Source organism: Pomacea canaliculata, linkage group LG6 (assembly GCF_003073045.1).
Source record: "Pomacea canaliculata isolate SZHN2017 linkage group LG6, ASM307304v1, whole genome shotgun sequence".
Classification (NCBI taxonomy): domain Eukaryota; kingdom Metazoa; phylum Mollusca; class Gastropoda; order Architaenioglossa; family Ampullariidae; genus Pomacea; species Pomacea canaliculata.
The window spans coordinates 10351329-10378552 of NC_037595.1; the positions used below are offsets into that span (position 1 = coordinate 10351329).

The 27224-nt window shown below is 38.1% G+C and overlaps 1 protein-coding gene across 1 annotated transcript; it reads right to left on the reverse strand.

Moving 5' to 3' along the window:
* Nucleotides 1-106: 106 nt before the first annotated feature.
* On the reverse strand, nt 107-27082 carry LOC112566058 (brefeldin A-inhibited guanine nucleotide-exchange protein 3-like). The gene is given in 38 exon segments (XM_025241989.1): nt 107-2401; nt 3093-3284; nt 3761-3915; nt 4926-5813; nt 6519-6652; nt 7447-7580; nt 7781-8009; nt 8605-8722; nt 9303-9686; nt 9960-10204; nt 10796-10874; nt 10877-10972; nt 11276-11531; nt 11727-11906; nt 12343-12643; nt 12871-13065; nt 13317-13439; nt 13642-13885; nt 14107-14325; nt 14490-14609; nt 15567-15720; nt 15865-16046; nt 16657-16807; nt 17639-18024; nt 18257-18388; nt 18789-18961; nt 19127-19224; nt 19740-19872; nt 20120-20284; nt 20577-20687; nt 20925-21009; nt 21169-21211; nt 21797-21913; nt 23374-23616; nt 24353-24511; nt 25197-25295; nt 25855-25988; nt 26400-27082. Coding segments are annotated over 38 exon segments (7170 nt in total). The 5' UTR covers nt 26485-27082; the 3' UTR covers nt 107-2173.
* Between the last annotated feature and the right edge of the window lie 142 nt (nt 27083-27224).

Genomic DNA, 27224 nt, shown 5'->3' on the forward strand with positions numbered 1-27224 from the left:
CAGAACACAGCGTAAATATTTTGACTAGAGCGTTATTACAAAGGGAGGGTAGCACGCCGATTTTCTTGTCATACTTCATGACAAAAACAATAATAAAAAAAAAAACTAGTCAAAAACATGACAAAAACATGACATGACAAAAAAACAAAAAAAAAACTGGTCAAAAGGAAATGTCCGCTTTACATGTGAAAAAGCCGACCACGTCGTCTGAATTACACAAAACACACTTGTATCGTTAACAGGAAAAATATGAAGATTCTCTCAATATTAACAATTTTCAGCTGTCTGTGCCAGTGTGTATGCCCTGTGACCCACTACACCCATATAACCTATGGTGGCAACACTGTCAGCAGACAGCACCTGCAGACTATTGAAAAACAACAACAAAAAGTACGAGATTTTGACAATATGTGTTACAATTCTTGAACGCAAAAAATGAGTTTATTTTAATATTAATACAGTAGTAGATATTAAGACTGTAAAATGTTACTGTGTAAAAAAAACGTTAACCAATATGAGAAAGGGCTACAAATAGGATCTCACCACAGAAAAATAAAGAGCTGTGTGTACCTGAGGCAGATCGGAACTTGGAGAGAGAGGGAGGGGAGGAGAGGGGAGGGGAGGAGAATAAATTAACAAGAAAGGAAACTAGTCTTCCGCATTCTGCTGTGTAATGTTATTAAGACTTAACCATAACTGATCAGCTCAGCCAGACACTGAATAAACGGGCATAGATACTCCAGCCACCTTATACTGGAAAATCGTTTCTCTGACCTTGCCCAGAATGGAGTCAAGGTTTTTTGAGGGAGAGGGGCTGCTGGTGACAGAAGGTCTCCTTCCTCTCCATAACCTGTTTTATTTTAGAACACCATGAAAATCGCGTCTTTACATTACTTGCTATACATCCTATAAAACCTTTGAAAAACTGATTCTGCTGGAAGTGCCTCTAATACAAGTTTATCCCAAACCTTCAATTCTGTTCTCTGAGTTGCTTCTGGTGTGATAATATCTGGACAGTGAGCATGGAATTTCATGGTGAGCAGCCAGCAAAACTCATCCCTGAGTATATCAGGTGAAGGAAAAATGCAGGCTATGCGGCATCAGTGCAGTTTTGATAAATTTTTTACGATTGGTTTCATTCTAATTTGTAATAATTAAGTTACGATTGATAGTAGCTTTTATTCTGGTTTGTTAAGATTATGCTTTGATTTACAGTACTCTCTGTTCTGCTGCTGCATTGTATGTAGTGCAAACAGAGAAACTTATCACAGTTTTCAGAAGCATAATCATCTGTTGCAAATAAATAGCATAGTGTTTCTGATTTATAGATACACAAATAAATGGCAGTAAAAATAGGGAATGTCTTTGGCAAGGAATGGAATGTGGAAAAGGCATAAACAAAACATCACAGCATTAAATGGTAATAAACTTGGAAAAAAGTTCCCTTTATGGCTAGACCATTAAAGACCTTTGAATAAAATGAGGACTACATAAAAATCTCAAAAACATGTAGATAGAAATGTTCAACAAATGTAAATACTCAGAACACAGAAGGTGTATAAAATAACTTATCTTAAAAATAAAACTAATCATTTACCTCATCAACTACAATAAAAGAATTGGTGACTTTCTTAGTCTAGATGCAAATATGAGAAAAATCTTAAAAGTAAAGCATCCCAATCAGTTCCTTGAGAGAAAGAAAAAGATTTAATGCAAACAAATTAGGATTTGATTAGATGAGTACTGACAGGCTATGGTAAGAAGGATTGAAAGGATACATGAACATGGAAGTGTGTGATTGGGTATGTGGAGAAACGAGGACAGATAGGACACTGACAGGTATAACTGTGAAAGTTGAAATGGGGAAAGGAAACTGCACAATACTTAGATTTCGACCTCTCACATTACTCTTCATAGCTTTGAACAACCCATGTCTTCTCTCAAGACAAAAGTACCTCAGTAATCTAACACCATTCAATGATGATGCAACCCACAAAAAAACATTGGTAACATGCACCAGGTAGCTCTCAGACAATAATAACAACCAAAAATATCAGAAAGTTTAAACAAGAAAAATAATGGGACCAATGAGGTAACAGTCCTCACTATGTTTTGGGTCTCTGGGAAACTCAGCCTTTTGTTTATGTTCAGTGTGGCTGAGGAACAGGTGGTGTTAAGGGACTCTGGGTCTTGGGACCAAAGTTATACAGCTGACCAAGGCGCTGGAACCACTGAGCCAGGACATCACGGAGGCTAGGTTCTTGGGCATGGCAATAAGCTGGTTGACACAAAAGAAAACTGCTGGTAGGAGAGGATGAAAGCGAGGATCAGGCAGATGCAGAAAGAGCTGCAGTACCATCACCAGCATCTCTGACCAAGACCGTCGACGTGCTTCACTGTCCTGCAGCATTACAGCACACAGGTGTTCATGGCAAATATATGGCAAAATTAAGACTTAAAGTTACTAAAATATAGCATGGATAAAACACGGCTTTTATGATATTCTCTGAAGTCATAAAAATGCAAGATGTATAATCTAGTAATCAGTGTGTCATTCTTCAAGTGTTCACACTATGGGCAGTTAGTATAGCAATCCCTGTGCATTTTGCCACTTAAGAAATTACCACTCTTTTACACTGTGATGTGTAACAAGTATAAAAATTTTATATAAATTTTGAGAGACATATTTGACTTAACAGACTATAAGACACAGCACTGAAATAAAGCATGTCTTGTAATTGGTTAGATCTAAAGGATGTTCAAATTTTCTGTAAACAACTACCCAAAATGTGTACAAATGCAATCTAAGCCACAATATTTTAAAATATCATGACACAAAGGAAATTGATATGGTAAATATTAAGAGATAATGGTAATTAATGTAAACGAAACAGAAAATGTTGGAGAATAAGGACACACAAGTATTACAACTCAAAGAAATACATCACTACCTAGAGTCAAATAAATCAATAGCTAAAAATATGCTAGCTAATTATAAAACAAATGAATAAAGACAAAAGAAATGTTTTACACCTTATAAATTATATGCCAAGTTACCTGTGAACCACACTGCAGACATGACTGAGACTGACCTTCATGATGGAACTCTTTTGCTGTTTGTCTATGGCATCATCAACTGGTTCTCGACGTGGCACCCTGCTGGCAGCTGATGGATGTCGCCTGGCAAATTTGATGAAGGAACTAGGCATGGCATTTTGCTGTTTGTGTCGTTTATACTGGCCAATCAGATTCTGAATGACCTTTTCTGTGGCTACAGAGTACACCTGCATGAAAAAAAAACCAACACACACACACACACAACCATTCTAAATAATATGTTTCCTCTTCCTTTATATCAATTTAGTCAATTTCCATTCAGCAACACTGATTGATTTACACTAGCATGCAAAACTGTTTGATGTGTGTACTAAAAGAAAACTAAGGTTGGAGTTCTACTTTGTGTGAGATGGCCAGATACCCTTGAAGTATATATCTTAAAAAAAAAACAGCAACCCAATATTAGCAAAGTGTAACCAATTCTACACTGACAGCTGGTTATTCACACTCCATGTTGTACTCATTCTTAAAATAACAAATAAATAAATCTGAAAAAATTCACAAGACAGTTAGCAGTTAAAATTTCAGAGCTTGAGTACTTAATGGCATCCAATCAGACAAGAAGAGTATATATTTTGGTGGTAAAATTTATGTTTGTCCATTCTGACAAACAGAGTTTTCACAGTGATTAGTACATGCTGACCTTGCTCTCTCGTTCTGCTCGTAGCTGTCGCTTACTGCACAGCCTTTTGGCATCTTCATCATCAATTTTCTCTGTGATATCCTCACTTGTCTTTTCATGTTTTTCATCATCTTCGCTTGATGAGTGATTTTCTAGTTCAGTGCCATTCTGCCCAACTGGAACAAACCAATCACAAGCTAATTTCTGATGGCGGGGAGAAGGGGGGCCCTAAAGTACTGTAAAAAACGATAAACATTTCTGACAGCATCTACAGCATGGTCTTAGCAGTAAGGGTCAGAAGTTTCCTTCATCATTCTAACACTGCCAGTCCTCTTGGGCCTTCTCTCCCCCCTTCACAGATTTGATGGACTGGGAATGCCAGTGATAATGAAAGCCATTTATACAACCCTGTTCGCCATTCATTGCTGGTCATATCAGATGGCAATGGGTGGCATTTTCTCTTGGACTTTCAGCATCATGGCTCAGGGGTGTGGACAGGTGGGCCTGCTTAGCTTGTCCCAGCGTAAATTTGTTCCAATGCTTTGCTATGGCTACTGGGCAAGAGGACCTCATCCGCTACCGTTTCCATCATTTACATGCTTATGGCCTTGTCTATGCAAGGCTTTGTTTAGATGGCACTGGAGTTGTTCTACATGATGTGGCTTTGTTCTCCGCCTTGTTTGGCAGAGATCAAGAGGACTTTTTTTTTAGCAAGCCCAACTTATTCCTTCTACCAGAACTAGCTGGCTTCAAGGTGTGTTAGTGGCTTCTCAAGGTTAACAAGGAGTAAAATGAGTTTTAGTAAGGTTGGAAATGTCTACTAACTCTTATGCCCTCCCATTCTACCTGCAGGAAGGTGGTGCCAAGCTTTCGACTGAAGAATACAGCTCACATCTAAAAAAAGTGACCAGTAGACCGAGGACACCATCCTGATAAAGGGTAAGAGTTATTCAATCTTATGCTGGTGGCTTCTTGGCCCCCATAATGATCATGCAAAGTTGACTGGATTGAGTAGGATAAAAGGCATTTAGCATACATTTATCCTCAAAATTAAACTAATTTTACTTCAGGGAAAATTTCCTAGTTTGCTTGCTCTGAATTAAGCCTTAATGCCAAAACTAATCAATGGATGTAACTATGTAACTTAGCATTCCACAAACGAACGTGTTAAAATGTTTCTTCAAACCTAGCTGGGTTTCTGCTGGCGTGATCACAGTAGCTGGCTCCAAAATTTCGTCTTTTCCCTGTTTCTCTGATCTCAGCGGTGGCTTCCTCGTCTTCACATCCTTGCTTTTGCTCTTGTGGGGTTTAGTCAGCTCTGTAATGTCATCTGGCTGAGCGATAAGAAAGAAGAGAGGCCTGTTGGCCATTCTGTCCACAATGGACTCATCATTGCCCTCTGCCAAAATGTCAACATACTGCTGACAAACTTCATCACATTTGTGGCGCAAAAGAGGTAGAAAGACATCTGCACTATCCCATGGCTTAGCGAAGCTGCTCATACCAACAGACTTCCACCTTGGGACTGTTGTCTGTGTCGGCACACACCATGTTGTCTGTGGGTCTTCTGCTGGGCATGTTTGTAAATTCTTGGCTGTAACATCCTGTGTGACAGAAGTAGGTTCCACTTTTGTTTTGCTTCCTGGTTCTATTTCACTGGCATTTGCCTTTGTGGGCTGGAAGGCAGGCTCACTTTCCTTATCTTCCAAGATGCATCTTGTAGCATTAACTGCCGCTTTGTTTGAATCCCCTGTCTTTTTATTGCACGTCACAGCAGACAGAGTGCATTTAGTAGAACCTCCGTCTGAAGTCTGACTTTCTGCTAAAACTGTCTGAACCTTCTCCATGCTGAGACCATCCAGATGAGAGCACAGGTGTGTCAAGGTGTGAAGGTACAGCACCATGCTGGCACCAGCTTGTCGGTATAAATTGGCAGCCACTTCCAGGCCAATCACCTTTTGCAGCAAGAATTTCAAACCAGGCCGCATGTCAAATTCACAGGCTATCTGGTATGATGATTCCAAGATGGACAAAAAAGCCATGATGCTCCGTGTAGACATATATGGCAGTAAACCTGAGAATAAAAATGCATGCAAATGAAAAATGGAGCTCACATTTATCACCAGAAATAATGTCCCACTACCACCATCTAGTTGTCCTGGACAATGTTTTTTTTTTAATAAGCATTTGCATTAAATGGGAAAAGTCATCTTGTACCCACAACCTTGTAAAAATTAGCCACCCTGTTTTTAGACACATTATTCTAGCACAATAACCCTCTTAGTTTCAGGAAAAATGGAAAAGTGGATGCTGAAGTTAAAAAATAGTTACTCCCTATTCTACATTCTGTAGTTCTGATCATGTGTTGGCATGAGAGATTTTACTCTTGCAGTCTGGCTGTAGGTACATGATGTCTGTATGCAGAACCAATCATCGCCACAACTCATTCATTTCATGTGCCATTCACCCGATAAACTCGACTGGCTGTTACTTTGTATAAGCCTGAGGTTGCCTGGGGTAACCAACTGTATCTGCTGTTGTTGGAAATGTGTGTGTGAGAGAGAATGTGTGAAAGAAAAAACCCCACTATTTCAACGTGTACATCTATATTATCTCTTTTCTAACATGTATATGTATTTGTTATTGCTAGTATGAGCACTATCTTGAATTGCCCCTGGGGATAAATAAAGTTATATGGTATTGTATGACGTATGGCTTTACATGCAACATGATTATTTTGTTGGACTTGAAGGCGTTGGAGATCAACATTTGTAATTACCTGGCAAAGAAACACGATTGGCAGTAGTCTTAGACTGTTTAACATCCCCTACGCCATCCAACAATATGCAGTCCAGTGTCTGCAGCAGCAACTGATTAGACAGCAAGCCCACCACTATATCTCGAAGAGGAACCCTGCAAGTAATAGCACATTCCAACACTGTCATGCTGCTTCCATTCACATGATCAGGTTAAGCTCTGCTGTCTGTTTATAGATTTCAATTCTTAGCTCTTCCTAGAATCATTTAGTTCTCTGGTCTGCTTATTTAACTTAAATTCGTTGGTCTGCTTTTTCACTTTAGTTCTCTGGTCTGCTTAGTTTATTCCTTGTTTTCCTTTGAGGAGCATAGGGCTGCAACAACACCTTGCCAGCGGACCCGGTTTTGCCTCACTCTCTATTGTTCTCTTCCAAGTCTGCTGTGGTTGGTCTGCTTATTTAACTTAAATTCTTTGGTCTGCCTGTTCACTTTAGTTCTTCAGTCTGCCTACATAACTTTAGTTCTTTGGCCTGGTTACTCAACTTAAATTCTTTGAGCTAATATTCAACATGTTCTTTGGTCAGCCTAGTCTAGTACATGATAATAACAGCTTCATCACCCTGTCAACAGTGCTATAGACTAGAAGGCAGCTTGATTGATTGAAAGAATAACATTTCCAGCACAAAATTCTTATGGCCAAACTAGGAAAAACAAAAACACCTACTAGCCAATAAAATACTGAAGAACAAAGATTCAGACTAAACTACTGTGACCTTGGACATTTGCGGCAAATAATTTCTGTGCGTAAATATTATAAGTGGTTATGTGATAAGGGCTAGGATGTTTAGTATGATAAGCATTCCAGTAACAGTTCTTTCAATCTTAAATGTTGAATGCAAAGTGTACACTTCCATCATACATACTGTTATCCACAGGTATGCCATCACCAACCTGGCCGAAATGTGGTCTGGATTAAGACTGTCATGATGCTCTGGAGGATACAGCAAAAAAACAAAAGACTTGTCCTCCTCCAGGTCATATTGCAGCTGTGGAATGCTACACATCTGACTGTCAAGCAAGAACACCTGCAGACAACCAAAAGTCTTAATTATGAAACGCCACACATCTGGCTGTTGAGCAAGAACATCTACACTCAATTGTAAGAGTAAACATTTTCTATATACACTTTCTAAAATAAAGACCTACGACTATACATTTTCAAAATCTGCTGAAAATAATTGTATGAATACTTTGAGACAAAACTAAAAGTTGACTGTCTACATACCTGCTGTGCTAACTGCCTGAGCCTGATGCTGTCCATGGCCACACAGTCTTTGCGTGTGGCCACCTTAACTTGACCAATATCACCATAAAAGTTGTCTGAGTTGGGGTGGAAAAGTGTCATAAGCTGCCTGACACTGTAGGTTGTGATAGTGAAGGTACGCTCAAGACACTGAGCACTGATATTCCACATAGGCTCCGTAAGAAATGGGCCAGAGCTCAATAGCACATGTCTGCAACATTCATCTGATTTTTTATCCCCAGAGATAAAAATTCTTCTATGATCTTCATAAGATTCTGTTTCAGTCCCAAGACACTGATTGCTATTTGCCATAGCAAACTGTTAAAAAAAAGCACTGTACAGTATTTGATAAAATAATAATAATAAATACATTAAACAACACAAGAGGAGATAATGTGAGTTTACTGCTTGATTAAAAATAATAATAAAAGCAAATTTGCAAGTCGCATACTCACACTCCTAAGGAGCATGCTCTTAACACCTAAGAACAAGGAGACATGGACAGCATACAAGGGACAGGAAAACAAGTAACATATAAACTATGAAAGAATAAACAACAGTGCTAATGATAAATAAAAACAAATACAGAAAATGCAAAGAGGAACCAAATAACAAGAACTGAGAGTAATATGACATTGCAAAAGGAAGACGAGCAGGGAAGGGTATGAAAAAGGACTAGCATTGTAGGAAAGATTGTTAGAAGTAATGTGATTTAGCTTTCCCTAATGAAAGAGAATTTGACAATAACCTATAGGAAAAAGCTATACATAAATGTGTTAATCATGCAGCATAAAGACAACATATACCTGATACAAGAGCAGCCAAGACGAGAAATCACCTCTGTTGGCTGAGCCACGCACTCATTCAGCACATCAAACAGTTGCTTTAACATCAGTTCCAGCATGTGGACCTCACCAGACTTCCTTGATGAAAGCATAGTAAATATAGTCTAGCTTTACATTCCATTTCCTCTCTCTCCCACACACATGTATGCACAAACCCAAGTCACATACACAGCATTCTCAAATACAGTTTTATTGAAAGCAAACTTTCATAACTTATCTTAGTAACATAGTAAAACCTCTTCATTAAGATCTTCAATATTGCAATCCCCTCTTAGATATGACCCCCAAATTTTCACCGATGTATTTCAACATATCAATGTCATCTCCCCAAATTACGACTAACAGTTTGACTTTTTTTGCTGAAGTTGCATGTTGAAAAGTATTAAATACAGTTTAAAATAGACTGTTTCTGGCTGAGCATTGGCCCTTTACTACGACTTTCTGCAAGAAATAATATCAAATGAACTAAGTACAGTTTAAAAAAGACTCCTTGTTCATTGGGTCACCGGTCATCTTGACCAAAAACCGTAACTTAACTTAAATATACCTGGAAAACTGCATAGCATTTCACATGGAGGAACATGCTCTCCATCATGCACTCACTTTTTCCCACATATAAAATGCAAATACAAATCTGATTTTCATCAACAACAGTTTACCTGTGAACTTGCTGATGAACTCCACGACAAGATCTGTCGTAAGACCACAACACTGCCTGAAGTTGATGGCTCCTTTGTCCCAGTAACCAGGGATACGAGAACCATGCCTGAGCCAGGACTGAAGCATGGGCAGCAGAAGATGATTGACGCAGTACAAAGCAAAGCTGGACCCTGGGACATCAGCTGTGTTGTGAAGTAGTTCAAACAGGGTGGTCAGTGTCTGAGGCTGAAATGAGCAGGGGCAGCTGGTAATGGCTGTGGCTAGTCCATCCAGCAACAGGTACCACACGTGCAGTACACCTGATCCTTTGTCCAGCTTGTTTAGGCTGAGAGGAGACAGCTGGAGGGAGCCTGGAACACTTCTGGTATTTGATTCCAGGTCTTCTGCAAGTGTTAACAAGACTAGATTATTGTAGTTGCTGCCAAAGGGAGCTGAAACATTTATTATGATACAGATTCAACAAACAAAATATTTTGAAATCTTTCTGCCCAGCAAAACTTAACATCAGCACAGGAAAAGTGGGAAAAGAACCCAGGGGCAGAGGGGGTAGTGGGGATGGGATAAATGTTATCTGTTTTGGTGCTTGACCCCATGTTTTTTTTTAAAAAAGATAAACATAAGCAATGAAGCAATTCATTAGTTGGTTAATGTCATACCAGCATGAGGACACACAGTATTTTCAATGGCTCCATCATGCATGCCAGAGTCCACAGAATTGATGCTGTGTGAGTCGACTGGTCCATCAGGCCTCTGAATCTCATCATCTATGCATCCCCCTCCATTTGCTGTACAGTTTTTCAACACAGCATCCACAGAAAGAGCAGAGTCCAAAGGCATGGGATCAATATTCATATGGGGAATTACTGGATCCACCAGGCCCAGTGTGGACCCTAGCTGTATTCTGAAAGAGATGGGAATATGGGTCAGGTTCTTAAGTACCAATGAAAGAACGATGAACATGCAATTTCAGTCTTCTGCATCTTGCACTTACAACTATGCCTTACACCTACAGCTATACCTGGTAATGAGCTTAGCTTAGTTCTGGTATAATATATCAATATCATAACTTCAACAATTCAGGACCTACATTTTTTTTAGGAATAAGTCACTCTTGTACTTCTCATATCAGGGTTATAAAGCCTTATCTTTCAGTATGACTAATATTAAATATTTATTTATAAAGCACTTTACCTGCCAATGAAGGTGAGGTCAAGAGGTAAAAGTATACACTTATCAGCAGCCACCTTGCAAATTCATTAAAATCATAACTTTCTCGTTCATTCTCTCTCTCACACACACACAGTTTTAGGGAACCAGAGTATCCAGAGAAACTTACCAATTGTCATCCCTCTAAACAGGTGTTACATCCAGAGCAAGGTATATTGAAACCAAGATATGAACCCCAAATCATTGCACCACCAGCTGCCCAAATAACTTCACCCCATGCCAACCAACCTCCTTTGGAGGTAAACATGTTTATGACACTTCTCACCTGAAGGCCCCTTTGAAAACAGGGCAAGCTGGCATCTTCCACATGGATGCCAGGATATGGCTGCAGCGTGTCAGATAGTTAGAGCAGGAAGGCAGAGATTCTCAGAACTGACACCTGTGGTTCCCATGTCGCTGCCTGAGTCAGAGCTGTCTTCACCATCCTCATCTTCAAACATTCCTGGTGAGCAAAATGACAGTATATTATTACTGCTACAAGCATGCTTGAGTGAAAAAAATGTAGTATACACGCAGAATGAAAAAACCCCTGTGACTTAACAAACTGATAAGGAAACTTTGTACTTGTGGTATTTTGTTGTATTTACTGACATTATTACCCCTATACTATTTTTCTGTTAGTTTGCCAACTTTTCTGTTCCATCCAGCAAATGGCCTGAAAATCTGAAATAAATTAATACTATTGTGACTACACATGTGACAACGTATTACTGGCAAGGCTATTTGATGTTTGCACGTAACACACCTGGTCCATTAACGTACTTCAGCAGACAGAGAATGCAGTCAACTGTAGCATTTGCAAAGACAAGCAAATTATCTGTGTTCAGGTAAACCTCAAAGACATCAAGAACTGCTGCAACATGTCGCTGTCTTGCCTCATTCACCTCTTCATTAGCTGTAATCTCAATACGAACACTCCGCAAGGCCCCAAAGAGAGGGCGCCACCCAGATTGTAGCTCTTTTGTGCATGCTTCAACAAGTTCACAAATGGAGCAAACAATCTGCAGATGGGAAACAAATGTAGAAGAAAATTATTTACTTTTAGAAGATTACCTGCAAACACATGCACCAATGGCACAATGAAAGTAGGGAAATTTCATGAAAATTATCTTATCACAATATCCATGACAATTTCTTATTCTAACATCAGATATGTCAACAGGTGACTATCTATCCTAAAGCCATATAGTATTCACCTGATCCTGGACATCACTGTCACAGAGCTCTAGGCACAGCATGTCTTCAAATGTCTTGCACAGGAACTCATTGACATGGAAGTGTGGGTGCTCAGGGTGACCAGTCAGCATGGCCACAATAAAGTCATGGATACAAGTTACTGCCATTTTGGAGACACTACGATCCCTGTGACCTGTGGCCTAAATATGTATGCATCAGTAAATAAATGTGAAAGCAAGCTAGGACTTTTATTGTTGAATAAGATGCTCTTGTGGCACAAATCTGGGCTATTTGACCTCATATTTGTAAACAATATTATAATATTAATGTTCGTTATCTGAAGTCTCATTTTGTACTTGTATAATACCAATTTTCACCTTAAGTTAACTGATGTTATCTACATCAACACTAAACTCACAGAATTAAAACTTACATGTTTTAATACAAAATATGCATCAGTACTTTTTATTAAAACATGTAAAGGTCTGTTAAGGGTCTGCTTAAAAGTACATGCAAGCAAATTTACAACAAAGGATGATTCCAAAACCTTTCTGTTAGTAAGCATACAACAGTCAGAAAAGTACACACAAGAATAAAAACGAGACGTCCCAAAAAACTGAGTAGGAAGATAATAACCTCCACCAAATAGGGTGAGATGGCTGCCCACACTTGCATGAGATGCAAGAGTGGCCGGGGACTATGAACCACTGCCAGCAGGACTTCCTGCAGGCGATACAGGTGAAGAGCATTGGTCGGTAGATGAGGGCCCTGGCAATGCTGGCTGCTCTGTGTCACCACAGGCAAGATGTCAGATGGATCACCAGCATCTGTGTGCGACTGCAGAGACTGCAGCTGTTGCCTGCTTGCCTCCCCTAGTTCTGTCAGAAAGCTCAGGAGAGCCTGTAGGTTCAGCTTGGAAGCTGCATCTTCAAACAAACTGTTTGGAAAAAAAAATCAAAAGAAAAGGAATAAGCAAAATCTTCAGAACATACACCACTCAGCAATTTAAATGTAGGATCTAATCTAAATTCTTAATTGTAGCAAATGTTAAATATTTTAAGACCACCAATGAAAGAAAAAAATGAATACATCAGTAGCTGTCAAATAAATTTGTCTGCATGCAGGCTAATCTCTCTGCATATGTGTGCATGTGTTAATACTCACATGTCCACTTCCTGTGACAAGCCACATAAAGCTTTTGCAGCCTGAGCAGGTGTCAGTACACCTCCACCTAACAAAGAAGTCTCCCACCCAGATTCCAGACTACTTTGTCGTATAAGCTCAGCTACGTTGATGCGAGGTGCCACAGGCACAGCTGCTGCAGTCATAAATGGACCCTCTACTGTTTCTGCATCAGGTCTGAAATTAGACATAAAAATGAAATTTCAGATTAGGACTTCTATGGGACAAGAATTACGATTTACTGTTGATTTGTTTTTCTTACACATGACAGTGAACGCTTAGTTACACCAAAGCATAATTAATTTTTTCTATTTAATTATGATGTAGCCATCAGGTGTGACTGATTTGTGTGCATGCTGCACCACCACCCATGCACAGTGTCTCCTATACTTAAAAGAAGAACATCATATAATTATTTAACAACTAACATGGTTGTGTCTCCTGCACTCTCAGCATCAGGTGCTTGCTCCTGCTGAACTTTGGGAAGACTTGACTGATGGTTGCCATGGCTGAAATATGTGTGTTCCAATTCTGAAATGTGGGCACAGCACCTGTATACCACAAAGATGGTGTTACTTTTCACTTTTTTTTTTCACTTTCTTTTTAAGGTGCTTTTTCTTACTTGTTAAGATAATTTACTAAATAAATACAGAATTCTTCATCACATACTCCATCAAAAGCAAGTCATTTAAGATTTGAAAAAAAAGTTTAAAACACTCAGCAAAACCACTTGGAAGATCACCTTTCACGCACCTGAATACATGTCTCCAGCAGTCAGAAGCATGGCTGCCCACTTCTAAACCTGTTGTCATGACTACATCCATGCTGAGAACATTGGCAGCATGGAGTCGAACCAGTCTGGGTTTCTCTCGTAGAACAGCTGCCTTCAAACTGCCTTTCCCATCGACAGGTCCAGCTGCTGTTGCTCGCAAGTCTTCCCGCACGCAAGAAGTGCTGGCCAACTGTGAAAAAGCACTCCCACATTTGGACTGGAGACCTGCACATACCATCACAAAGTAGCGTGATGACAAGTATTTAGTGGAAGTGGTTTGTGTAGTGCAAGCAATAGGACACAGAAGATGCAGAGCATATGATGGAAGGTTCACAACAAACTAGCATTACCATCCAGTCAGAGGACACACCTTTCGTGCAAACCATTACACAAGCATCATCCCAAAAGCCTGAAACATACTTCTTACAGTCATACAGCTGTCTTACCGAGAACACAGGAGAGGCGAGACGCTGTTTGCAGCCCATTCAGGCTGAGGCAAATGGCATCGCGGGCTCGCTGTGTCTCCTCCTTTGCTCCTTCCATGCCTAGCAAAAGCCCCAGACTGAAGGAGATGCCACAGGAGCTCTTACCATTCAGCAGCACAGACAAGACATCCAATAGCCCATCCCAGCAGGTGCGCAGGATGCACTGTGCCACCAGCTTGCCTGCAACAAGTCAGTGCTTACATGAGCTCTTCCTGCACTGCATCACCTACCTACAGCTATTTCATGACATGCATCACAACACTACAGGCACATAATCGTTTTAAAGTGTGCAAGAAAAAAATACCCTTAAAAAATATATTAGATGAAGATAAGCTGGAACACACCTGCATCAACTTTTTCCTGAGGTTCTGAAGATGTCATGCCACTGGAGTGGCTGTACAACTCACTTCGGTATTCAAACAAGAACTGTCCTCCTATCTCATGGCTTCCAAGGCCATCTAAGTCTGAAATTATATGTACACATCCAAAAAATAGATGAAAAATAATAACTATACATTTTTTAACAATCAAACTCTCTTATCTACAAAGATGACTAATTACTTTAGAAAAAATGTCACATGGGTAAAAGTGAGAATCGATATTGTACATCTGAATATAACAATACTTTATTTGCCACTAGCATTTGCCATTACAACACAGTATCAATCATAACTCCATTCCACATATTTCACACTCATATACACCCACCCCCAACACTGTAATGATTCATGGTTCAAATCCCTACTTCGTTTCAGTCATTCAAGCACAAGTAGAATTGTATGCTCATAGCATTATTAGATCAGAGATGCATCTTGAGGAAGCCACGTGTGATGCAAACCACAAAAGTTTGCATCCACCATGACACGATAGGGGAATTCCAGACTTTTTGTAAGGAAGATTTAATCTGTCTGGGTTCCACATGGCAGTGCGTAACTTTGGCCAACACAGTTAATCCAGATGGGGATCTTTGCCAACTACACAGCAAAGAGAAACTGTGGTCAAGTGCCAAGGGAATTATTAACTTTCTACAGGCGGTACACAGAATCTTTTTTTTTCTTTCATTGCTTTTTAATACAGTTGAACACAACAAAAATTTATGTTAACCTCTCAAGTTGAAAAGTCTGAATGCTGCTAGAATAAAGAGGTATCTAGCTAACTAGCTCATCTTCTTTTGCCAAGTTTCTTGAAGTATTACATCTCAAGAATCCAAAGCAAAGCCACAGTAAAACTCATGCAGGTTTTGTATTAATATATATATATGTGCAAACATGCTTGTGCATATCCCTCTACATGCATATGACACACTATCCAAACATAGTGGGACTGAATAAAAATACTTGCTAATAATCTTATTTCAAAGAAATGCCAGTTAATTTAATTTAATATTCTATTATAAACACATAATTGAAATAAGACTTTACCTTCTAAGAACTGCAAAAGGGGTGTGTCCATTGTAGTTAGATTGGTGACTTCCATTAATGGAGACTCTAAGACCTGTTTGTAAACCTCTGTCAGCCATGTAGGAGACAGGAACAGCAGCAGACCTGAGCTCAGCACCCCATCCACAAACTGTCTCTGGCGAGTAATAAGTAGAAATGCAACCATCGCCAAGCAATCTTGGGTTACTGATGCAGACTACAGAATAAACAACTACACAGCATACACCAAAACTGAACTGTTGTTATTATAAATATAGCAACACATATCAACTACCAATACCTGTGTCACTGAGATGTGGTGTGATTCTTTATCTTTGTAGAAACCCCTTTGTGATAATTTGTAACAGAGCTGCAGTGCAGCCACTGATGCTGTGTAGACTCCATCAGCGTTGAGAACAACTGAAGGAGAGGCTTCTCCTGATGCAAAAGCATGAACTTCTGTGCTCTGCTGTTTTGATAAGTCTGGGGAAAAAAATCCACACATTTTGCTGAAAAGAAAGTGAAAGTAGCAGCCAACTCAAAGATCTAAAGCTTAGTGAACACCTCATGCTCTGCCTATACATTGATCTGTCTACTGTCCCCATCATAGTATGATAGCACTCCACCATTTGACCCAATCTCCTTTGTGACACAGACAACAGGCTGGTTTCCTTAATTCATCTGTGGTGTTTGATATGCACATTCTGGTCAATTGCCTCTGTTCATTTTTGGCATTCAAGACACAGTCCTTTCCTAGTTAAAGAGTAACCTCCATGACCTATCTCAGACTATCATCATTTGGTTCACATTCCTCCCACCTTTTTTAAGTCCTCTACAGCGTTCCTCAGGATTCTGTTCTGGGTCCCCGTTGTCTCTTTACATGCAACCCCTGTCATTAATCATCTATTTGCCAGCTTTCCACCTACAGATAGCTTTCTCTACTCTTTGTCACTGCTAATCTGACATCCAGATCTCAATGACTGAAAACAAAAAGCTAATTTAAAAGAATTTTTAATTTTCCTATACATCTGTAAACTACTGAAATTATTCACATTTCCTTGTTCGCCTTTTCTTTTTCTTTCTGGCAACTTACTGGCACAGAAATTAGAAGAAAAGGTCTGCAGGGCCTCATCTACATCAGTGATGGATAGCATTGTGACTAAGTCTGCAGTAATGCCATGCAGCTGTTGTACAAACTGAGCAGCATTCTGCTGCTCCATACCTTCCAACCGCTCTCGAAGAATCTGAAAATCAACAGTAACGGCTAAATTTGTTTCAATTAATCACCATTATATAAAGAAGTCTTTGGGTAGCAAAGATTACACACTATATAAGCAATCTGCTGTTATCTTAAAAGTTTGTAATGCCAGTACGACATTTAATGATATTAAACTCTGCACAGGTAGCATATTCACCCTGATATAAAATCAGTCTATTTAACGTTAAAAATGATAATTTGATATAGACATTGCTGTGCTAGTGTGCATGAAATTCGCTCAATTTACAAATATAATAAATATTACAGGTGACAAAAATTATGATTATGGATCTAAATAATTAGATATAGGATGAAATATTAATCTTACTTACATGAATCCTTAACACACCACTTTTATGCAAATCAAAAAAGAAATTATGTGCATCGAAACTTTCTAAAGTATTCTGTACACAATGTTTTCTAGTCTTGATATTCATCAATCCCTATATTCAGTTGCCCTTCTTTTTTGTCTTCATTTGACGTTTGCACAGGTTTAGAAAGGCTACTCATTTTAGGAAGGTGAAGCTAAAGGTTTGTGGAGTTCTATCCCATTATCTTTATGTTTTTGTTTAATCAAAATTATTGATTTTAAAAGGCATAAAACAGTCCAACACTTACCAAAGTGCAAGTAAGCATAAGAACACTTATGCATCATGGAATGTGTTTATATAGAAGAAATACATCTTAAGTCTGCTTCTGTAGGATTTTCACCATAGTTAACAATCATATTAAAAGAAAAGAACCACCTAGAAATGTGAAAGTATGGAAGGCATGAGGTGACAATGTGCATACATAAAACAATTCTGCAGCAACATACCTTATACTTCTGTCTAATCACATCTTGGTCATCCAGCTGCTGCTGGTGCTTCACAGCTGTATTGACATCCACTTTGTTAGACCACTTTCCTGCATTCTCACATTCGTCTTCTTCAGGTTTTACCCAATCACTAGCAGCATCTGTGGCCCCATTCTGTAGCTCTTTCAAATCAAGCGCATCTTTTTCGCTCAGTAAAACTTTCTCAGTATTGTCAGTTTGAGGAGTAGCATTGCCAGCACCTGCACATTCCAGGTCTGCATTCTCTAATGGAGCTGCGGCATGCTCTGCCTGGACCTCAGCTCCCTCCACGTCACACATGCGCAGAACTGTCACTCGCTTCATAGTGGGCATGTCCATGCTGCTAGCTTCCGAATTGCCATCTGAGTCTGGACAAATAAAAATGACACCTTTAAATTAGTTGCAGCAAATGAAAACAAACAAACAAACAAACAAACAAACAAAAAAAAAAGCCTCTTATTACTATATGAGACTGGTCCCTTAATGTCTGGATGCAGCAGAAGACAATGCAGTCTCCTTACTAATGTGTCATGTGGTATTAATTGTGGAAAGAGCCATAATGAGTATGAAGGCTAAATAACCTGCTAGGCATGCACTCACCTGCCACTGGCCGAGGTGAGTCTGGAGGTGAGTCAGAAACGGAAGGATCTTTACTGACATAGGGGTTTTGAAGAACCTCCCTCATCGACCCGCCATAAATGTCAAGGTCATTACCATTGCCCAGACTCCCTGCTGACATAAAAAAAAAAAAAAAACAAACATATCCGTCAATGCTCCTTTCAGATTTGATATACAATGTGGACTGAGAAATAAATTTTTACTTCTTTTGCACCTCACACAATATCAAAAGAAAAAAAAAAATCAAGGACAAATTTTCTGATGTCCAAAAAAATCTTTGCAGTCCTTTAATGATCTCATGAATGAGGACAGAAAATAAAATGATTTTAACTACTTGTGTGAATTTATTGCCTAAGCATCACTGTGAAAAATTTCATGTGGGCATATTTGTGCTGATTCAACTGATTTTTGCTAAATATCTAAAAAGTCTTATGTCTACTCTGTAAAAAGAGTATGATTCATGTACATAACCAATAAATATAAATCAAGATTATTCAGTTTAAGATGTAACCACCTTTCTGTAAATCAGTGCAGGCATGCTTAATTTCCACCAGCAATGTGTCAGAAATGGCCTGCCCATGTGCCAAACACTCCAGTGACTGCAGTAAGCTGTCAACACAGGTGACTGAGGTAAAGCAAATGGCTGAATCATTACAGTGGCAGCACTCCTGCACAGCATCCAGGATCCTGTACATAAAAACAAGCATTTATGTTTAAAAAGAAAAGAAGTAAAGAGAAACAGTTATTGTATTTCTTTTGATAGGACAGGGAGCTTTTCTATATGCAATTTAATTGTTGGCTTCATGATTTGTCTAGAAATTATTATTTATTAATTTAAAAAGTGAAACTCACAGTTTAATTAGCCCAACATCAGCAATGGCCATCTTTACTAAACCTGCTTCAGCGGCAGGAGCACACAAATCAAGAAGTCGTTCAGGGTTACCTAGCATCTGAAACAATGGAAATTCTGCACTGACAGAATGCATTAATTCAAACAAACTTAAAGAGTAGTGAAACATAAAATGTGTGTGTTTTCATAAAAATTATTGCAAAGTGGTACTCAATTGAGCCCAGAACAATGCCATTTCAGTAAACGTTTAGTGAAATAAAAATATAACCTAAGATGTAAAAATAATCAAATCAAAAAGACTAGGTATACACCAAATCCCTACTACATATCTTTTCTCGTTTGCTACACACTATTATGCATTCACAAACCAAAGCAATAAAAACAAAGCTTTGATGAAATGACACCCTGTCCACACATAAGAGGGAAGAAAAATAAAATCTGGACAAATTAGTTAGAAAAATTAATTAAACTGTATCAGATTAATTAAAGACTTAACTTCTGGAAGATAAAGTGCAGGAGGAACAAGAAAGTTTAATAACAAGTTAATGAAATGTGAATTCTTTAAAGTTATTATTTAACTTCACAGGAATTAAAAAACCAGTTAGTGAGACTGACCTCCTTTACAATTCGAAGTGCATCAAGCCTGTGTTGAGGAGGAGGATATAGCAGCATTCGATGAAACAGTGACTCTAGCACAGGTCGCAGTGAGCCCACAGTTCCAACAAGACGGACCAGCTCAGATGCAATGCTATATGATTAGAAATTGTGGAAAGAAAATAATGAATAAAAATTTGGTTAAAATGTTGTGCCAATGTGTAAAGCACTCATCTGGAATTTAGGGTAATAATGCACTCCCCTTCACACAACTGTAAACAACAAGTTGCTTAACAGACACTGAGTGTAACTCCTCAAAGATTAGGAACCAGCTGAAGGTGTATCTGATCAAATCTGCTCTGATATGAGTTTAAGTTATAAGAAATCAGTAGACTTTTCACCTGTAGATGACCTTGGCAGCAGAAGCCATGATGTTTGGAGCAGAGGTAGAGCAGCCTGACCCCCGACCCATCTCCTCCTTGGACTGTGCTGTGCGCTGTGCTGAGGCTGATTTTTCCATCTTTGGTGTGCCAAGAAGGGAGATAAGTGTAGGACATAAATGCTTCCTGTTATGAAATAAAAAAAATGTTTTACATGAATCTTGATACTTTAAAAAAATTTTAAATAAAAGAAATTGAAAAATATGAGGAAAATGAAAACTGCAATAGTTATTATGGTGTTATAAATGTTCTTACTTCTTGGTACAAAAATGAAAGTAACCCACCATATTCCAAACACACCTTGTCCATGGAGAGTTTGCATGTAGTATGAAAAACACATGTATGGCTCGCCCTAATGTAAAAAGTGAACTATGGGGAAATGTGGAAGACAAAGAGATGAAGCAAAGTGGTTGCTCACCATACAAGCTCTTGAAAAAGTGCATTGTGTTGGATGACAGTGGGCACTTTGTTCAAAATGGCATGAACTCCTTCCAGTAACAGTAGCAATACATGTTTGCCAGGTGTTGAACTGAGTAAAAATAAACACTGGTCACCTCCAGCTTTTGTTACTTCAAGTTTACTACAAATTAACCAATAAAAACAATACTCCTAATAGCAAGACACAACAGGGCTTTCACCACCATACTCTTGCAGAAACTGCTTTTTTTTTTCAAACAAATAAAGTTTATGGTATCAGCGCATATTTTTGAGAGAGATAGTGCACGTAACAATAAGATGTCTAAGGCGTTAAGATCAAGAAACCCACCTCTGGGTCCCATCCATCTTATCTAAGAGGAAATGCAGCAGTGCCACCACTTCTTCCATAATACTTTCCATGCTGCCAGCTGGTGCTGCAATTATCCACAACTGTCACACTATAGATTTTCAATAGCAGTTGCATAAAATGTTTACAAACCTTCTCTTAAAGAAAAAAGGAAAGAAGAAACTTTACAAATTCTTAATAGTGTAAAATGATCTCCATCACATGTCACACCATATGTCAGACTCACCTGTAGACTTAAAGTCTGCCAACACATCATCCCCATCATCCACCTGTTAGTAAACATTAACAAACATGCACCAGCCACCTCAAAATGCAGGATGATCATGAAACCAATCCCATTATCATCATATATAAAATATATATATTTTATACGATTTTACTATATATATGTTGTGTAATTTTTAATTATCAAGCATCCAAAAAATTAAAAAGCTATTGCACTGCATCTTGGACAAATGTTTTGCCTTTAAATTAAGGTCAAGGCCATACAAGAAGAGACTGGAACTACTAATTATTCAACACATTAAAGCAAATAAATTGTGAATGATACTTCAAACACAGGTAATATTAAGTCACTTTAATATAATTAAATTTATTAAATCTCCTAACTTTTTATTTCGTGTTTTCAGTCTGTTTCATATCTTTATAACAGATGGACCTAATGTCTGCCAATTCTCAACTGGTGTTATCTATTTATAATATATGAATCTATTACTTTTCCATGCCAAAATAAATGAACATTTACTATTTTTATCACATGCTTTTGCCAGATCACAAAGTAAATAAGCATACAATATATATTTATACTAAATGATATTGCCTGTTGCTTCAAATCACAATCAGTACTATCTCACCACGTTGTTCTCTATCTCCTTAAGAGTTTCCATAAAGTTGGTCAACATTTGAGTCATTGCAGCCTGAACAGGTGCACGCACACCTTGTGAACTGTCACGATAGGTTTCTATGTATACCTGCAACCATCAGGCATCCCACACCTCAAAGACACCACAAGAGGCAAAGGGTTTATGTATGCTTTACCACACATTTCTTACTATTCACTATTTACAGTCTTTCAACAAAAACGCTGATTAGGAAATTGATAAATACTTAAAAACTACTTAAATCAAACTGTCCTGTTACACTCTGAGATTCATTATTCCTCTTGCACGATACTGTTATATAAAGGCTAACACATATGCTCATTGCAAATATTTCTACTTTATTCATATCCATCAAAGCTGGCTGTTTCTTTTATTTAACTTTATCGCCTTTTACTGTACTTACTGAAATGACAAAAAAAAAGAGCTGAAGAAAGGAATATAATATGTCAACAATGGTGAATGTTTTGTGGAAAGATAAAGATGCCATTCACGACTTAAACCACACCAAAATGGAAATGGTGAAGCACACAAACCCTGCCTCAGAATTAAGCATCTTACTAAGGTTGTACCTGAAGACACAATATATAACAAAAACAAAACAAAAAAGAAAAAGGAATCCAAATCAAACAAAGAGCAAACAGAAAAAAATATAGGAGGGGGTAGTAGTTCTTTGCAATATTTCCCTTCACCAAAAGTAAATGTCCAAGAGTAGTTCCCATGCATCCTGACAAATGCACAAAGCCTTTTTTTTTTTGTACTCAATATGCAATATTAATGATAAACAGCTTACCTTTCTTCTTTCTTTTTTGGGGGTCTTTGGAAAAGAGGGTTAAGAAAGTATGGGAAAGGGAGCAGAAATAATGAAATCCAGTGTTTTCCATATGGCAGTTTTTCACGCTTTTCAGTCAAAATTCAAACTTCTGACACAAGTAAATGTGCAGTTTCAATCTCATATAGATTTCAAGTCTTGGCTCTTGGAAATAGTAAAATCTGTAAAATTTTTAATCAGACAGATGCACTTATGAGATGGATGTCATTCTAGTATCTATTCTTCTTTGTGCTATGTGTAGAAAAGCATACAATGGCTACACTCTCCTATCTGCATTTCAGAACTAATGTAGTTAAATGTGGTGGGTTAAAATATGCTAATATGCTTTCCGAACAATGACATCTATTGATCCTTGAAACAATTACTGAATAAGTCAATGTGCCATAACAAATCAAAGAGGAGGGAACCTACTTTTATGCTGATACCTCAATCCAAAACTGAAAATAGTGAAACCTGCCTTTTTTTTCTGATATTATCATAACATTATCTTAAATCATTATCTCTGTGAAGCTAATGGAAGACAGAACACTAAGCAAAACTGTAGCCAGGATGCAGACGGAGCACTCATATTTAACATGCAGGTAGCAGATGACAAGGACATGCCTGTAATCCTGCTTCACTCTGCAGCCTCTAAAGACACCTGTGCCCATGCCAGTATTGATCAGCATTGGTCTGGCCCACACCACTGTATTCTCTCACAGGACTGGAGCAACTCATTTACCTGGCTAACACTGCCCTCCCCATTCTTATTCATGTCAGAGCCATCACTGCAATCTTCCCTTTGGCCCTGTGCTGGTCCATCTTTACAACTTTCCAGCCTGGCCATCAATATTTTCATGGTGTCTGACCTATGAATCTGGCATGTCTGACATCCATACCATTCTGCCAGACTCTCTTTCAGACATGTGGCAGCCATCTGGCCTGCAAAGCTTCGAGGACTGGCTGCGTGACAGCTCAGATATAGCTGCAACCACAGTCAGTGAGCATATTTCAATTGCCAGTTCTTTACGTTAGAAGCTGTTGAATAGCCTATCCCACAGCAAGACAAGAACAGATTAGAAGTATAAGGTTTGTGATAAATGTCACCAACTTTGGCAATGCTTTTTTCTCAACAAGTGTAATACAGCTGTAACCAGCCACTGCACAAATTGTTGAAACACAAATACATCTTATCACTCAAATTTGCCATTTACAGCAACATTCCTAGCTTTGCTTTTCTTCTCTTCATATGCTTGGGTGAATAAGATTTTAAAGCAGTAAAAAACAAAGTGAAAAAAAATAAAGAGATAGCACTGTAAATCAAAATGTTAAAGCAAATCATGCTTCACATAATAATGTCCAATTCGTTTCTTAAGACACTAAACAAATTCAGATTCAACATCCAAAACAAAACAACCCAACAACAACTATTTTTTTATACTTCAGCAGCAACAGGCTGTAGTTGCAGATGTTGAAACTTGTCTGCTATAAAGCATCCAAACATTGTATAAATATTACATTAATGTATAGTAACAAGTCACTGGTTCTTGTCTAAGACATTTGCACAAAAATAAAAAAACAGAGATAAATATAAATGCACAGGATCTACAATTGTTTTTTTTTAATGAAGCATTCCTCACAAACCATGCTATCTATAACTATGACTTTCTTTCTCAGATACCATATTTTTTTATGGCTATAAACAGCCGGTGACGACTAACCTGAGATATCTTTGTGACAATGCGTGCATTCATGCACCAGGCTGTTGTCAAAGTCATGTTCAACAGGAGCTGCAAAACATGCATATGTTTATCCTCTTTCAGTGATAATCTGTCTTGCCTCCTTTCACTAAAGCTATATATATATTCAAGATAACCTGTCTGACAGAATAAAGTTAAAACAATATCTTTTAATTGCTGTCTTATGACTTCACTGTTTCCTGTCCCAATTCTTTCTGCTTTTGTATATGACAAGCAAAACTTTATATTTTAAAAGATGGATCAATGATAAATGCACAGCTGCTGATGTCGTTTACTCCCCAAATCTCCAACTACCTAATTTTTCTTCAAACAAGGCTACTAAGTAATTTAAGTGATTAGCGACACAGCTGTTTGGCATTGGTACAATGAGTGTTCACTCTAGAAGACTAAGAAATCCATGATTTATCATTTCGCTGCCATCTATAGTGAGCACAACCATAAATTCCTTTCAAGAAAATGCTGGTTAATAATAGCATTGACTCCAAATGTACAGGTAAGTTATGCCAAACTAGTGTGTGTCATTAAACATCTTTTGGAAAAGAACTTTTCCAGTAAGCCTTCACTAGCAAGAATACTGCTAGTAAATGAAGCTTATGAATATGTACCACCCATCTTTCAGTACGCTTTCCACTAAAGAATAATGTTAGTAAGCAAAGTCTATCAAAATGTACACACATTTGCTAGCTTTGCTAAACTGATTCTTTACATATTCTATAAAATGTGTTTTAACATTGTTCTGAAGCTGCTGGAGAAGTTTACTCAGGTGCATAGCATAATTTTTATTCACTCAATGGCAAGCATTTGCACTGGAAGTTCCAATGTCCTCAGTCCAAGATCTTGGAAGCCACTTGTCCTCTTCGCCAGCCTCCAAGCTGGAGTGAAATCGCTCATCCCGAAAGATGTGCTAGAACAATCATTCAGTTCAAGAATATGAGGCCATGCCCAAATAACCCAGTAGCTGTTCGATCTAATGTAAATATTTTTATGCCAGTTATGCATATTTCTGTAACAACTAAGTTCAGCAACAAGAAATAAATGATTAATCTTTCCTTGATGTATGCAAAAACATACAACCAGTACTTCTGGTTGAATCAAAGTAATGTTCTTAGGGATAAGTCAAACTGTTCACAAGCTATTTCTAATTAGCGCTCCTAAATTTGCTCACAAATTACCTTCATGTTCACAAAAAACCATATTTTCAAATTCTGTTAAAACTGGGGGAAAAATCTGTGTTGCACTGCTGGAAAGTATATTAGAACACAGCTTGCTCCCAGCTTTGTGTTCCACATTATCCTGGGTTTTTTTTAGAGTTTCAGATGAGGAATTGAAATGGGCATGTTATTTTCACAAGACAACTGGCAAAGTCAGCATATAACCAAATAAAAGCTTTTCACATCTCGAATACTGATGATAAGTCAATCATCATTTAATAAGATTTTTAAAGGCACTTTTTTGTCACATACTTGAATGCCTGTAAGTGCATGGTAGGCCAGTTTCTTAGCTCGAGATTCCAGAGCTAGCTGTAGTGGTTCTAAACAGATTTCTCGAAGTTTCCATGCTTCTGTAGTTTGCAAGGCTTCCTCATTTTGAAGTATAGCTGGAAGAACAAATTGTGTATTATGACAAATAATGTGCATTATATTTAATTATGATCTTAACATATTCACTTATTCATATTATATTCTCTTTATTCTGCAAACAGATGTGTTTCCCTTCATTCTCTCCCTCTTTCCCATGTTACCAAGCAGCACAAATTCATACATACCATGCACATTAAGTTAATACCTTAATCTGAATCAGCGTGTCTCTTTAAATTTGTGTGATATGTCTCATATAACCAAACCAGCAAAAAATTACAAGTGAAAAATCTGGCAGGTAATTAACCTTTAGGGCAATACCCCCAACATGGTGAAGTAAATCTTAACAGGTATAGCATTAGGAATAGCAAATGCGTCCACTATTTACTTGTAAGTTTCATTCAATGTATGGACTCACGATTTATACTTACCAAGTGCTGAATTACAGCAGTTTTTAATTGCGCCAAACTTTGGTGTAACGATTTCTTTTCCTAGTTGCTGTAGTGTGTCTTCCATATTTGCACGGAGTTTTGCTCACCGTATTTAAGAACTTCTTCGAGATCGCAATATGATGGCTGATCCAAGTGTATTTACAACTACACACTGGTGAATCATGACTATTCCAAATTTGTTGCATTTACTGCTCGATTATGGAAGATTTCTTATCACAACTTCTTTAGGTCTTCCAGCCATCGACGCTCTGTGATAGTAAATTGTCTCCAAACTTCCAGTTCGATCAATTTTGCAACGATCAGAGTCTTAAAAAAAAATTAAATGATATATATACGTTAAATGTTCTGAAAATAATGCCACTACACAAGAAAGAAATATTCGACTTTGGCCGGCTGTTGCACTATTGATTTTTGATGAAGCCTCGATGTCAAAACATCGTCTGCATTTTGTCTAGAAAACCCACGTAATAAGCCTAAAACGGAGAAATATAAGGCAATATGCGAAAATGAGGCATACATAAGTAAAAAATAAATAATGTTTTCTTAATATAAGATAGCATGCACCTAATTTGATCGAGAAAAAAAACATCAACCAACAACATATGTATTGTTCGCTTGGAACAGACGTTTACATCACGACAACATTAACATCCTCTTCGTCCAAAGATCTCGATAAAGATTACTTCCCTTGCGAACACCATCGGAAGCAGTTACGGTACGCAGGGTCACCCACAAGGATTCGAATTTGCACACGCAATGTATTATATTTATAGTTCGAGCATGCCAGACTGCTTTATCTGGTGC